The 15,855-nt window shown below is 43.0% G+C and overlaps 2 protein-coding genes across 3 annotated transcripts; both read left to right on the forward strand.

Annotated features, from left to right (window-relative positions):
• The first annotated feature begins 1,620 nt into the window (after positions 1-1,620).
• On the forward strand, positions 1,621-2,091 carry LOC114312068 (uncharacterized). Its single transcript, XM_028258246.2, has one exon. It carries the CDS (start codon positions 1,621-1,623, stop codon positions 2,089-2,091), a length of 471 nt encoding a protein of 156 aa, XP_028114047.2.
• Positions 2,092-13,155: 11,064 nt separating this feature from the next.
• LOC114293270 (uncharacterized) lies at positions 13,156-15,820 on the forward strand. 2 transcript variants are annotated; one of them, XM_082890849.1, is made up of 3 exons: positions 13,156-13,894; positions 14,868-15,017; positions 15,486-15,820. In XM_082890849.1, the coding sequence occupies exons 1-3, from the start codon at positions 13,256-13,258 to the stop codon at positions 15,549-15,551; spliced, it is 855 nt and encodes a 284-aa protein (XP_082746975.1). In that variant the 5' UTR covers positions 13,156-13,255; the 3' UTR covers positions 15,552-15,820. The 2 variants fall into 2 exon arrangements, with proteins under 2 accessions (XP_082746975.1, XP_082746977.1); XM_082890851.1 differs by having other exon boundaries at positions 13,157-13,894; positions 15,423-15,490.
• Positions 15,821-15,855: the final 35 nt, after the last annotated feature.

Here is a 15,855-nt window from a genome sequence, read left to right on the forward strand (position 1 = left end):
ATGGCATCTAAAGGCAAAAATACGATCTGCAGAAAGGAGAGTTTTCAGATGTCTTGGCATTCAAATTGGAATAAAAATACGCTAACTAAAAATGAACATGAAAATGGGAGCTGGAATGAGGAAGAAATACAAAGAAGAGAAGAATTTACAGGTTAGAGAGAGAAGGATAATAGGGAGCAGGCAGAAGTCGTAGAGGTCATGAAGGAGTGATACTGTGAGACAAATAAAAAGCATTGCATATTCTAAAAATATTCAAAGGGACAGCGCGGTTTTGTATCGCATTAAATGAGCAATGTGTACGAAGAGGCAAAAATTCTGACGCTTCGGTATTAAAAGAAGTACAAGTGCCGTATTATTGACTTCCCATACGTAAAACCAAACATGGCGGCTAATTGGTATTAGTCAAATGTTCGGGGGCAATTGTGGGGGCTGAATAAAATCAATTAGGAAAAGGCCAAGGAATTTGATCTACATCAGGCCAAAGGCAACTCGGCCCTAACTAGGGGCTCATGAAGCCGAATAAATGAATCGGCCATATAAGGAGTCGAATAGGAGCCAACACTCAACTGGAAGGCCGACTAAGTAACTATGTGTGAGATTAAGAGTGGGCCCGACCCTTGGGCCCAAAGGTAATATAAAAAGGAAGAAATGTCAGCCAAAGGAGGTGCGTGAGAATTTACAAGATAACTTGAGATAGAAGTAAATTTGAGAGGATACTGACTTGTTCGTCAGAATGCTAATTCCAGCAGCCCCAACCGGAGTGTCCATCCCTTTTTAGGTAGCAATCAGAGGATCAAGAGTGTCTAACTGGATCCAAAAGTATTTCTAAACCACTTTACCACAGGTTTGAAAAATGCGGGGGCAACCTACCAACGGGCTATGCCTGCAGTGTTCTATGACATGTTGCATCATGAAGTGGAAGTATATGTGGATGATCTGGTGGTCAAGTCTACTGAGGAAAACTGACACCTCTGCCACTTGGAAAAAGTTTTTCAGTGTTGCCGCAAATTTTACTTAAAGATAAACCCTCTCTAGTGTGCCTTCGGAGTTATCGCCGGAAAGTTCCTTGGCTTTCTTGTACACCAACGGTGGCTCGAGGTAGATGGGGATAAGATCAAGTCAATCACGGAGATGCCACCACCACAATCTCAAAAGTCTTTGAAGAAATTCCTAAGTAAGGTGTCATACCTCATGAAGTTCATTCCAGCCCTTATTGAGATAACCTTTTCCTTTGGGACACTACTGAAGGGGAATCACGAGTTTGAATGGTTGCAAGAACACCAACAGGCATTTGATATGGTGAAGAAAACACTTACCTCTCCACTTACATTGATTGCCCTACAACCTACAAAACCTCTGCTATTGTACCTGACCTCTACACCCCGGTCTATTGGAGCTCTACTTGTCCAGGACATAGATGGTGTTGAGAAACCAGTCTATTACATCAGTCGCAAAGTCAATGGTGCTGAATCACGGTATACCCCAATTGAGAGGCATTTTTTAGCCATAATCTTCACAACGTAGAAGTTGTGCCACTATTTTTTGGCACACCCGATCCAGGTTGTGACTCGGAGTGATCCAGTCTGCTACTTGCTGAGCAAGCCTGCTCTGACTAGAAGAATGGCAAGATGGATTTTGGCTCTAGCAGAATATGACATCACTTGTGTTGCTCCCAAGGCTATTAAGAGCCAAGCACTTGCAGACTTACTGGCTCGATTGCCATCTGGTGAACATGAACTTGCAGAGGTACATCTACCAGGTGAGGTCCATGTCTCAACAGCTGCAGTTAAGACTTATTGGGACTTAAAATTTGATAGAGCTTCCGGAGCGGGGAAAGGTGGAGCTGGCATAACTAGCCAAGAAGGAGAGAAGTTTCATCTATCATATAAGCTTGACTTCGAATATTCAAACAACGAGGCTAAATATAAGGCTTTGATACTGGGTCTAATTACTACCCAAAAGAAGGGCCTCCACAAGTTGAAAATTTGGGGCGACTCCAAGTTAGTTGTCAAGCAAACAATGGGTGATTTGACCTTGAAGGAGCCTTTGTTGGCCCCATACCACACCATCGTCCAGAAGTTGCTCACGTAGTTTGATGATGTCCAGATTCAGCACACCCCTCGAACACACAACCATTTCCTCGATGCCTTGGCTACACTAGGGGCAAATGTTGATATACTAGATGATAGTATAGCCATCGTCATCAAGAAAAGAACAATCAGATAGCAGAACTTGCATCATTCCTGCTCCTTAAAGGAGAGTTTTATTTTTGCGTTCCCAATAACCTGTTAGCAAGGTGCGTTGGTAGACAAAAAGTAATTTGCAAACTCAAGCAGATCCATGCTAAGTCCTACAGCGATGGGGATAACAGTCTATACCGATGGATACAGAGGCAAGAGTATTATTGGCCAGAGATGGAAAAGGAAATTATTGAGTTGCAGAGGCAATGTGCAAAAAGTCAGTCCCATCCTAAGGAAGAGGAAGCCCATTTATTAAGCAGTGAAGAATAGAGACAGCCATATATTGACTACCTTGGAAATGGCATACTGCTTGAGAACAAAGTCGATGTAATCAGAGTTAAAGAGGCGGGCCCTTCGCTTCTTCCTTGACCAAGGCAAGCTGTACTGCAGAGGCTTTGAAGGGGAACCTCTGGCGCGTTTATCAAAAGAGGAGGCAGATGAAGTGGTAAGGGAAGCCCACAAGACAAAGTATCAAGGAGGGTAGCGATTATATGGACATCTCATTCACCTCGGCTACTATTGGCCAATAATGTAAGAAGATGCCAAAACGTTTGTAAGAAGATGCCAATCCTGCCAGAAGTTTGGGAACTTGATATATGCACCAGCGGTTGAGCTGCACAACATCAAGACTGCTTACCCATTTCATACTTGGGCATTTGACTTGGTAGGTCCTATAGTGAGCAATCTAAAGGCCATAGATGGATACTTACAACGACAGAAGTTAACACCAAGTGGGTAGAGGCTATACCAATAAGAAAAGCAAATGGGGCAGGAGTGGCCAACTTTATCAAGGAAAACATAATCTGTAGGTTTGGCATACCCAAAGTAATTTTTTCTGACAATGGAACTACCTTTGTGAATTGCCACGTGGGAAGATTGTTGGACACTTATCAGATCAAGCACCACAAGTCTACCCCGTACTACCCGGCAAGGGAACGGATAAGCTGAGGTAACCAACAAAGCCCTCATCCGAATACTGAGTAAAATGATAGATGAAGCAGGGGGGCTCATGGTCTGAACAACTCCCCGTAGCACGCTCGGCATATAAAATATCAAAAAGGAAGCTAACTAAGGCAACCCCATTTTCCCTAGTATATGGGTCCGAAGCTATGTTACTAGTTGAGTTAGCAGCACCCTCAACAAGAATGGTTGTGGAAGCACACTTAGTTCCAGACAGCAGAAAGAACGACAATGAGGTAGCCGAAGAAAGAAGGGATCGGGCCTCGGAAGCAATGGAAAAGTATCATCAGTCCATAGCTCGTGCCTACAATCAGACTGTTCAACATAGGTAGATCATGGAGCGAGACTTGGTGTAGAAGATAGTGGATGCAATCATGTGAGGGTAACCAATCCCCAAATTCTTACCCAGATGGGAAGGCCCCTACGAAGTTGTTGAGACATGCAGCAACGGGTATTATAAATTGACAAGAGTGGATGATGGGTTCAGAACTAGCCTATCAACGCTAAGTATGTAAAGGAGTATTTTTCCTAATTTCTTTTGTTCAGAAAAAGAGTTGTAAGTTTCTTTGTTAATACTTCCAAAGCAAAGTGTAAAGAAAGTGTCATACACTTAGTAAACTTGTTACTCTTGTAAACACTTAGTGCGAGGAAAGTTTTCCATAGTGAAATTTTAGCCTTGTAAAAACTTAGTCATGGTGAAATTCTATTCATAGCAAGAGTATTGCCCATCCTTAGAAGCTATGTAAAGACAATGAAAAGAAGTCAGTGAATTAAAATTCGACTACTCAGTATCTTTGTTCCTCATAAATATTAAAGTTTTCCACAGTATGATTACAATGTTTGAAAGAAAAAAGAAGAAGGAAAAAAGACAGCAAAAGTACAAAGAAAAAGGAGCCATACCAGAGTCACAATAAATCAAATCAAACCCTTCATGAGGGAGTCCATCAGGGTCACATCCCTAGGCAGCTGAGCAGCCAACGCAGAGTCTTTCTCTTTGAATCGAGCCATGTTCTGCTATTCCTGCTCGATGGCACCCTCACACTCCTTGATAGTCTCCTCCAAATATGCATGCGTCGTGACATTTTCTGCATGTTCAAGGAAGCCATCGATCACTTGAGACCTAACCCTCATCCACGATAGGTCCAAACCATTCCTCTCAAAGCCGCTCAAATTAGCCTAAGCATTTTCCACAAATTTGCTGGGAGTCGTCAAAATATTCTTTGCAGCAAGGTCGCGGATGAAGCTGGCAAGTTACTCCAATAGTGCTGTCTGCACCATTGAGACCAGAATGTTGAAAACAATGGAGGTGCCAGGGTGCAACACCTGGATGCGAGCAAGAGTAGGAGCAGCTTTGGGGAAGACCTAATAACTTAGGAAAGAAACTTTCCCTGAGGACTGAGGGGACCCTCTCACACCACCACTAGCTTCAATTACTGGAGGGAGACTGGTGGATCGACCAAAGGCCTGGGCATGACGCACCTCCCCTAAAGATGACGGCCTAGCGACATTGGAATGGGTAGATGCTGGGTGGCGACTTGGCGAACTAACCTCGTGAGAGAGTCCAAAGCTACCTACACCATCATGTCGCTCTGAAAAAGGGCCGTCCATGGGGTAGTCCACAACATTTAGACCTGGCACAACAATGGTGTCCATACCCACATAAAAGTCTTGTGATCTCCCAAGATTAGCTGGCACCTCGGGAAAGTGAGCGGGGTACAGGTCAGCAAGCTGCTCAGAAGTTGCTGAGGCAACTGGGTCAGAAGCATCAACAACAGTAGTAGTGCCATGAGAGGCCAGGTTGGCAGCTACCTCTGCACATTGGGCCAAGTTTTGGGGGCCCACAGTAGGAACAACCGTTACATTTGCACCTCCCTCAGCAACTTGAACATTGGGAAGTGGGATCTAAGGAACCAGTGTAGACTCAATGGATTAGGAAGAACCCCCAGATACAGCTTCTGAGGGGGGTGGTGCAAATTCCAGTGGCTCTCTTTCGCTAAGATCCTCTCTCGGATTCTCGAGAAGAAAATCATCTCCACCAACAAAGGAACGGTCAGAATGAACAGGGTTTGGAGGTTCTGCACTCTCAGCAACTATATCATCGCTGCACCTTCCACAGCAGGGGGGACTTGTTCATTTTCAACAAAGGGGGTATCACGACCACTTTCCACGTCTGCAACCTCAGTATATGACTTAGCCTCAACAACTGGCTCGGCCTCAGCACTTGGTTCTTCTTTAATGTCTGGAAGTACCATTTTGCGAGTTCTGAATCTTATGACCCTTGAAGCAATGGGAAGGTCGTCATCATCATTTGAATTTGAGGAAATTCCGATGGTAGTAGAAGAACCTCCGAGGCCCGAAGGTGGCATGGCTGATGGGTCCTGAAAAGGAAAAAGATCATATGATTACTAAAGTATAGATAAAAATCCCATAGAAATATGAAAAAATACAAAATATTTTCTATGTTTGGATACCTTCCAAAGTCTCTTTCTACTCGGTGACGCACGAGCCTCAACGACTAATGCTGCTGCCACCTGGACTGCCCTCAAACGGGAGCGGGTCATGCGTGCTGATGTATCGATTTGTGGAGGAGCAACTTGTAGAGGCTGGACGAACATTGCCCCAGACGGATACGGCTCCTCTACTTCAGGCGAGGACCAAAACTTGAAACGGGAAAATACATGGTCTGTTTTCCCCTACCAGAGGAGAGACAAAGGGATAGATCAGGTTGCGAAATAGGTTCCATTGCAGGAACAACTGGATCACTATTGCAAAAATTGAAGGAGTTGAGGTTGTGATGCCAGAATAATCTGTTACTAGGAGTAAAGACATCTTCTCTTCCGAGTGAGGACAGCTTGATGAGGCCTAATCCTCCACAAGTAAAGCGGTATAATCACGAACAAACCGCTGGAAGCTCCGATGAAAATTTTCTTGAGGCGAAGGAGCATGTGGGATACCTTGATCCATGCCAAACTGCCAAAGGACCCTATACAGCCGATAGACGACCCTGGACATGCCCTCCTCATTCTATACGGGTAGAAATTCGGCGTGTATCAGAACAACAATAAGGAGAGAGTTGGCCTGGACAATGTCAAGAGAGAAATAAACATGACGGGCCTTAGAGAAATAAGATGGAACAACAGAAATGACTGGAAGAAGCTGGATAAAGGGGCGAAACACGCACTTATTCATGGGGTCAATGTAGTCTGTAAAGGGTCTGTTGGTGCCAACACCAGACCACTTAGAGATGCGCGGGAGGGAATAGTGTACTTGTCTCGTGACAGGCCATCCCTCTGCATCTATGACAGGATGACCCTCTGCATCAAGGACTTCGTCGATAAAAAGAGGCTTATGCTCTTCGGGAACTGGGCGCAAAGCAGTGAACCACTCGTATAAAAAGGCAATCAAGAATTGAGTATGAACGAAGCTCCATACATTATAGTGGCCCATGGATCTCTCCATATCCGGATGAATGAGGTCCAGATGAAAGTATAAATTTCCCAAGAAGAGAGGAGCCAAGGGGATCTGACTGTCGTTGCAAAGTTTGATAGCAAGAGGAACACCATAGGATTGATGCTCCTAGTAGGGTTGCAGCGGAGGACAAAAAAGGAGATAAAAAAGGTAACAAAAGCGGCCAGGTACAAGTTGTCACGGAAGCCCGACCCAACTATTGACTCACGACTGTCTTCAGCAATGCCGACCACAACAAGTTGCATGTCCTTGAAAAAATGCTTCAACCAAGAGAGGTAGGTGGTCTTGTCCCTCTTGGGCCTCTTTTGAAGCAATTCCCCAGTCCTCAGATCATGCCAAGAGCCATGCTTTCGTGCCTCTCAAAAGGAAACTTGAAGAGCAATGATAGCAGTGTGCTCCGCAGTAGTCAGGGACGCGGGATTAAAAGGGGAGTCCCTACGGGTGCTCAACTGAAGGAGAATGTCGATGTCTTCAAGGGTTGGGCCTATCTCTCCCCAAGCCAACATAAAGGTGTGAGTGTCGCGGCTCCAGCGGGAAACAATCATATCAGTATTAGTCTGTACCTTGCACACAGACAACTCCCTCGAGCTCAAAATGGTGTTGAAGAGACAAACATCCCTCAAGCACTGCTCGAAGTCGTCGTCTGCAATGATGTCATCAACCTAGAGGGACCAGTCTGCTAGAGGGCTCGAGTGAGTTTGGTAATAAATGTAAGAATGGGAAAAATCACCACGCTCTACATGAAATCACAGCACGGAGGCTGGGTTCACCATGTCAGCATCATCCAAAGAGGCCCCACCAAAAGGGAGCAGAGGCTCTTCTCGAGAAGGAGCATCAGGGACAAAGGAATCAACAGCCTTCCAGAAGGGGTCGGCAAGTCCCCTAAAATATGGGGCCCTCCTCGACTCAGTACTGTGTGGGACAACCCTACTGGGTAGAAACTTGGTGGTAGCCATGAAAGAGAAAAAAGAAAAAGAAGAAAACTTTGGAAGGTAAAGGGGAGTGGGGGACCAGTGCACAAGTGGCAAAAAGGTGCCAACACGCCTCCCTAGGACCATCATGACTGTCAGTGAAAAGGCACCTTTTCAGAGCCATTATGACTTTGCCGAAAATTGACGCAACTTCTGACCTAATCGACGGGTTACTTGTTGATGTCATGCACGCGCAGGAAACAAGGAGCATGTTGCCCTCGCACGCAGGAGGAAAATGTAGAGGGTCAAAAATTAAATCCCAAATTAAGTATGGGCCTTAGTGCTGAGGTCGCCCTTTTGAGACGATTAGGAATGAAAAGAGAGCATGGGCTAAAGCCCAAGGGAAGTGGACCAACAGTGGGCCGAAGCAGGTCTGACCTGCCAAGGGTCCAAATGGACTCCACGAAGGAAAATTCCTAAGTCAAAGTTGCAAAGGGAACACTTGCGGTGGTCAAGTTGCTGAGGCACTTTGTCTCAGCGCTGCCATTGCCCAATAATGTTCGTTCAGCTACCACCAGAAGTTGTTGAGGGAAAGAGAAAGCCGAAGCAACTAAGTTGCAGAGGCTACACTTGCAACGGCCAAGTTGCGGAGGTACTTTTTCTCAGCGTCGCCATTCCAAGTATTGTCGGTTCCGCCGCCATCTAGAGTTGCTGAGGGAATGAGAGAACCAAAGTAACTAAGTTGTATAGGCATTACTTGCAACGCCCAAGTTACAGAGGCACTTTGTCGGCGCCACGGGAAATGACTACCGCAGCAACTATGGCCACCGCAACCAACTTGTGGAGGGAACATCCTGCCAAGGTGGTAGCAGCCTTTGGGAAAAGTTTCTCCTCTGCAAGTAAAGGCTAATGCTTGGCGCTAATAGAAGTCCCCAAGGCATTACTAGCCTAGGGTTGATAGAAGGCGCCAAAGTTCATTACTTTGGCGTTGATAACAAACCCCAAGACATATTGGTTGGAGCTGATAACAGACCTAGAGATACCAGTTTATCGCGGCAATGTTGTGAAGATGGAAGCAGGGCAGCCTGAGCACAAGGGACTGCATTTCCATTTACCCAGGTCACGAACCTGCATTAGTCACCCAGGCAGGACTAACGAAGCCCCTTTGGGCTTGGTACTAAGGCACAACATGGCTGATAGTAGGCTCAGTTGTGACCTTCGCCTTGGAGAGTTGGGGAGTTTGTGGTTAGGTGGCTAAGCTTTGAGGCTTCACTGAGGTGAGCACGAACATAGTCGATAGCAGACTAATAGAGTCCTGAGAATGCATGTATTGGCCAAGTAGAACTGAGAAGGCAAGTGCAGCAGCAAGGTTTACCGCTGCAAGTGCACTTGCTGAGGCTCAAAAAGAGTTGTAGCGCGAAACACTCACATCGCAACTACACTTGTTGAGGCTCAAAAAAGGTAGTTACGGAGGCAAACAGATAGTACATGTAGAGGGACACGTGGCACCTTCAGTCTGGTGGCTCAAGGCAGAATATTCCATGTGATCCTCTAGGACAGATGTCCTATCTCTATTTGGCCACTTGGTGTCCTCTTGGTACCAAGGAAAAGCCTATAAATAGCACCCATTTCCCAAGGTTCAAGAGGAGGAATTTTGGGGATTTGGGGAAGATGCTGCCCATTTGTGCACTGCCATACATTTCTTCTTGAGCTACTTGTTTCACCCTCACCTAACTCCACACTCTCCAACTCCTAAACAGTTGTTGCTGCTCATTCTTCAGCCATTCCACCATTGTTGGACCATTAGCATAGTTTTGCCTCTCTAATCACCTTCCTAACCTTGATCCCCTCTACATTTTCTGGTGACTCTGCTGGGGAGGCTACTTTGTTAATGGTTCATACCCGCAGTGGTTTAGACACTTCACTGAAATAAATTACAGAAGATGAAGTTCAGCAATCCCCACGGCAGTAAGGTTCTTCCAATGGCGGAGAAACACATGCGGAGGATCGTGACCACAGTGTTGTGGTTGAGGTAGTCCAGTCACTCCAGGATATGCATGGGGAGATCCAGGAAGCTTTGCAAACTCTTACTGATGGCGTCCAGACCAGCTCCAGCGTAGGCACCTCCGCCCGTAATAGTCCCAAACCCAGTGGGAATCAAGCTCTGATCTATGAGCCTCCGGTGGTACCCCAAGCGAACGATACGGCTACTGGTTTAGCTACCCAGGAACAGACTGGACCATTCCTGCCCACTCACTTTGTTACGCAATCTGATGTACAAGCTATGCTCGAGCAAGAGTGCACCAAGAAGTAATTACCATCTCTCCCTGACCCAAATGTGAAGCTCGGATACTCTCAGAAGATATTGGTTATGCCATACCCAACTGGGTATACAGTACCCAAGTTTATCAAGTTTGATGGGAAGCAAGGTAGTGCCAGAGAACTTGTGAGGTTCATCAAAACACTCGATGTCCATGGTAGTGACCACAATCTGCGCCTCTGGGAGTTCTCCAAATCACTTACCAAACGGGCTTATAGCTGGTATGTGAACTTAGCCCCCAACTTGATCAAGAGTTGGGAGGAGATAGTGAACAAGTTCCACACGAAGTTCTTCCAAGTTCAAGAGAAAGTTACAACCCTCACGATTAGGCGAGATGTCTAAAAAGAAGGTGAGGATATACTGGACTGTGCCAAGCGATTCCAGGATAAGGCTATTGATTGTCATGAGCCAGTGAATGAGGCCCACTTAGTCAGCATATGTATGGAGGGTGCTATACGCGACTATAAAATTTTCTTGGTGAACCATAATTTGCCTAACTTTTCAGCCTTGGTTGAGGTAGCTAGGAACCTTTGTACCACTAGCCCTCTACATAGATCTCGCGACAGTCACCGCTACTCCCGCAGTAACAAAGTTGCTGCGGTAACCTCTGTAGAAGGGAGCCGCTCGCAAGGGGAGGCGTCATCCTCTTGGAAGGGAAAGAGTTATGAGCACAAAAATCCATATCCTTGCAGCCTTGAGAATGTTAAGGCCTTCGTTAAAGAATGGATAGCCGACGGTGAACTTACTTTGCCTCCGGTTGATGTCCCTCCAACCAAGAAGGACAAAGAAAGCCCAGATTATTATATCTATCATAGAGCCACCAGACACCCTACTAGGGGCTGTTAGACTTTGAAAAGTATCTTCAAGAAGAAAGTTAACGCGAATGAGCTGAAGTTCAAAGCTGCCAGAAACTGAGATGTAAGGAAGGACCCTTGTACTAACCACATGGAGAAGGGGAAGAATGTACATATGATTGGTTATCTTGGGCATGTGCGTGATCGAGTGCACATGGCATCCTACTCAGATGAGTTAGAAGAAATTGCAGCTAGCCAGCTCCCCGAAATAGTACCCACAGAGGCAAAACTCGCAGAGGATACTCATGCTCAAGCCTTGCAAAATTTTGTCAAGTTTCATACCTTCTTTGACTAGCTGGGGCTGAGCCAAGCAGCCAGGTTGGAAGCAACAAATGCCCTCATCAACATCTCTAAAGTGCACCATACTGAAGTTGTGGAGGCTAAGGAGTATTTGCCTCGGCACATCCAGGAAGATTATGGGGCCATTACTTTTTCAGAAGCAAACAAAGCATACCAATTACCTTGTAACCGTCCTCTTTTTGCCACAACTTACATCAATGATGCGGATTTCAAGAGTGTTTTCCTTGATGGCAGAGCATCCATGAACATCATCACTACCGACACCTTTGCGAAGGCTGGCATCCTACAGTCTAGGATGATTCGCAAACCCATTACGGTGACGGGTTTTATTGGTGAGAAAAAGGTTACTAAGGGCTATGTTGTAGTAGACTTAGTAGTTGGGGAGATCTGCTCTGCCACTAAGTTCCATGTGATTGAAGCAGACACAAATTACCACTTGATACTTGGCAGTGCTTGGATGCACTGATATGGGGCTATCCCGTCGAGTTATCACCAATGCGTAAAGGCAAAGTTGGGGAAGCGCATAGTAACCATAAATGCATCTGAAAAGCTATTTGGAGTAGAAGAGGCACACTATTTTGATGCAGTCTTCTTTGCTGAGCTAAGAAGGGGAGTTAAGAACTCCCAACCCCAGCAATATAAACCCAACACGACTCCACGGTTCATGAGAAAAATGCGAGCTTTCTTTTTCTCTCCCCAAACAAAGAAAGAAAAAAAAGGTCGAAACTTGTGTTCTTTTTTGTTTGTCCCTTCCTATATAGTGGGAAACTATTTCGTGTCCATTGAATACTATATACTATAGTCATAGTAGTATTAAAGAGTGTGGAAAAAAAGCTAGGCATGTAGTAGTGTCTATTATGTGTGGGCCCACTTATCCTATACTATGCATTCATATTAAGAAAAAACATTTGTGATTAAAAACTTATATTATGGATTTAAATTTATTTATGTGGTGTCATGAATATCCCTTTGATATTTTCAAAATTATAAACCTAAGTGATAGGTTCTTTTAACTTTTGTTTGAGATGGGAATTGATTTTTTAATTATTTTGTTTGGAGTTAAAAAGTATCATTTGGGATGTAAGTTGGTTTTTTAGTTATATTGCCTAGTGTTAAAAAATCTCGTTTGAGATGAACTTTTTGACTTTTTTAACTTTTGTGAGAGAAAAAATAAAATTATTATGATTTAGATGTGACGTTTTATCTTATTAACTTTTTAACATATTTTATCTTTTTATAGCTATTTTAACCCAAAAAATTCATACCAAACATAGCTTTATTTTGAAATAATGAAATCGCAATTAGTCATATAATGTTATATAGAAATTTCGTATAAATATTCTTCATTCATATGAATTTGATGTATTATAAAAAATATGCAATTATTTGAATGAATATAGACTTGTAGCTATTACCATGGAAAACACAATGCCCATGGCCACCAACTTCAATTAATTTTTTTTTTTTTTTTTGATCGGCAAACGAAGACTTTATTGATGAATTAAACAAGAATTACATCAATAAAGAGGAGCTTGGAGCTGAAACAAGCTCTAACCTCCAAGTTGGTGAGAAACCAACGAGCAAAACAACCTTCAATTAATTTTTGAATCCAAGAATTAAGCAATTGTTAATCCGATATGTTGCACTACAAGAATTTACACATTTTGCGACCACTTTTGCCGACCAAAAAAATTTTAGTCGCAAAAAAATGACATTTGGCGACCAAATATTAATTAGTCGCGAATGATCATTATTTTTGGCGACCAAATATTATTGGTCGCAGAAGGTTATATTTTGGCAACCAAAAAATATGTTGGTCGCAGAAAGTGGTATACTTTTTCCGACCAATTACAAATTTGGTCGCGGAAGGTCACATATTTTTTGGCGACCAAAAATTTGGTCGCGAAAAACTTATTTTCAGCGACTAAAAAAAATTAGTCGCCAAATTAGTACTTTTAGCGACTAATATTTTAGTCGCCGTTGATTGAGATTTGGCGACCAAAAAAATTTGTCGGCGAAAGAACCTATTTTTGCGACTAATTTAATCTTTTGGTCGCCAAAAATTTGGGGGAAAATTTGAAAGATGAATGGGGGAAATGAAATTTGAACCACCGTCCCACTCCTCATTAGTTGTATCCATGTACTACTGTTGCAACTTGCAAGTGTGGAACAATGAAAGGAACAAGACTTTCGAAGTAGCAGATGACTCCCCAAACCTCATTTTTTCTCTCATGTCGAAAACCCTTCTCTCCCGCATCAAAGCTCGTCACAACCCCAAACCCAGTTCTTCTCCTTCCTTCTCCTTCAAACCCCACATCAAGCGACTCGTCAACGAACTCTGTGACATCCTCAAAACCCACCACCACAATCAATGGCAAGACACCCTCGAAACCCGCCTCTCCGAAGAAGAAATCGTCCCATCTGACATTGCCCATTTGGTGCTCGACAGAAAAAAAATTAAAGCCTGATCTCCCTTGTCTCTATCTAAAAAAAGCCCTAATCTGTGTCTCTCTATGTTGGCCCGCCCCTCCCTCTTTCTGTATTCTCTCTCTCAATCGGTGCCCACTCTCTCTAGCTCACCGAAGTCCCTTACCACCATTGCTCACGTCCGTCGCACATCGCCATCGACATCGCCCTCTGTCTAATGGACTCCTCACTTCTGGGCCGTGGAAGCAGGGTTGGAGGGTGAGATACGAAGGGAACGAGTGGGATTCGGAGACCTTGAAGGTTTTTGTGGTCCCTCATTCGCATAATGACCCGGGTTGGAAGCTCACTGTTGAGGAGTATTATGATCGACAGTCGAGGCATATTCTTGATACCATCGTCGAGGCTCTTTCGAAGGTGATATGAGTTTAATTTTGGGGTTTGAAATGTTGTTCCTTGATCTGAATTCAGTTGGGTTCTGTTTGTAAACTGAGTTTAATTAGTTAGTACTAGTTGCTTGATCTTAATTTTGTTGGGTTTTACTGATTTCAAAGGTGATCTGGGTTTAATTTTGGGTTTGAAATGTTCTTTATTGATCTGAATTCAGTTGGGTTCTATTTGTGAACTGAGAGTTTAATTAGTTAGCAGTAGTTGCTTGATCTTAATTTTGTTGGGTTTTACTGATCTTGATTATTGATGAACAATGATTCTGCTTTCGATCTAGCTTAACTATAGTGCCGGTAAACTTACTGAGAAAAAAATTATACTTCATGCAAAACAATCTAATGGTCTTCATTACGGAATAAGATACTTCCACACAAATTCACATTTTTGGTTGAATTTTGACAAATTATATATTTCATCAATTATTGGACCAAGTGAATTGGATGTAAGTGATGAAAAAAAAGTCTGTAATATATAGTAGAGTAATTTCACAAATGATTTTTTAGATACTCAGGCATTTAGTTTATTGGATGAGAAAATATATGCAAACTTGTTGGCTTTGAAAACTACTAATGGAACTAAAAAGTGAGAGGCTCACTAGCAGCTTTCCGTTACCAAATGCTCTCTCTCTCAAGAATGTTCAATCTAGTAGTTTAACAAATGATTTTTTGGGGACTCAAACATTTAGTTTATTGGATGAGAAAATATGCATACTTGTTGGCTTTGAAAACTACTAATGAACCTAAGAAGTGAAACGCTCACTAACAGGTTTTCTCTCTCTCTCTCTCTCTCTCTCTCTCTCTCAATTATGGTGTGTGTCAATTGCCTTGAACTTAATTGGGGTTGGATTGCTAGTTTATTCATATTATCTTTGCCTAGTCTATGGCAAAAAGTTATTAATGTTGAATGCTATACTAATTAACATTCTTTGAACTTGGATTTGCAGGATCCTCGCTGCAAATTTATATGGGAGGAGATGTCTTATTTGGAGAGATGGTGGAAGGATGCCTCAGAAACTAAAAAAGAATCTTTCATCAATCTAGTGAAGAATGCACAGTTAGAAATTGTTGGAGGTGGGTGGGTGATGAATGATGAGGTAAAATCCGCAAACATGTGGATAGTTTGAACTTGCGTGTTTCACCTCTGGGCTTCCTTATAAATTCATTTAGGGTGTGGGTTTGAATGCAATTTCATGAAATGCAGTTCTATTGGCTATTGTTTTGTGCAAGCTAATTCATCACCATCTTCAAATCAATCAGAGAATGTGCATTGCCATGCTTGTGGGGCACTAAAAAATTGCCACTATTGTGCTATGTTCTTTCTCTGATGTACTAACTCCTAGTGCTCTGACTGCAATTTATGAAAACTTTATTCAATGTCTTTGTCTCTGACTGGAATTATACATCTGAAAATCATAATACTAAGATTGAATGAAGTTATTTACATAATCTTAGACTTATGCTAAGGGCTAAAGGAATTGATCTTTCATTTGTTCTCTCAGGATTGTTGGGCAATTGTATATTGAACAAGCTTGACTTACTAAATTTGAGACAACTTTTTGCAGGCTAATTCACATTATTTTGCTATCATTGAACAGGTATTGAACTCCCTCTTCATAGGTTTTGTATAGACATAAAATTTTTGGTATCTAAATTGAGTAGTTAATGCATTGAACAATCTACATATAGTTTTTTGATCTAAGGCCTTATGGTGCTTTTAACTGAAGTAGGCTATGTAGATTGCTTTGCATGAGGAGATTATTAATAGAAATTATTATGTTGGTCTGATTGTCCCCTATACAAGTATATGACGAGTATATGAATTGTAGATTGCTTTACATACCAAACACAAGCTTTTAAGTGGTATACGAGTATATGACGTTGAGATATATTTTTTTTATTTTTTTTTTAAACTTGTGCTTGGTATGTAGTCTC

Source organism: Camellia sinensis, chromosome 10, assembly GCF_055761805.1.
Source record: "Camellia sinensis isolate YWXY chromosome 10, ASM5576180v1, whole genome shotgun sequence".
Taxonomy (NCBI): Eukaryota; Viridiplantae; Streptophyta; class Magnoliopsida; order Ericales; family Theaceae; genus Camellia; species Camellia sinensis.

Excerpts from the sequence above, each read along its gene's own strand:
- LOC114312068 (XM_028258246.2), top strand. The coding sequence starts at position 1,621 with ATGGCAAGATGGATTTTGGCTCTAGCAGAATATGACATCACTTGTGTT.
- LOC114293270 (XM_082890849.1), top strand. The coding sequence starts at position 13,256 with ATGACTCCCCAAACCTCATTTTTTCTCTCATGTCGAAAACCCTTCTCT. Across the intron at positions 13,895-14,867 it reads TCGTCGAGGCTCTTTCGAAG|GATCCTCGCTGCAAATTTAT; the intron begins GTGATATGAGTT and ends TTGGATTTGCAG. Across the intron at positions 15,018-15,485 it reads GGTGGGTGATGAATGATGAG|GCTAATTCACATTATTTTGC; the intron begins GTAAAATCCGCA and ends AACTTTTTGCAG.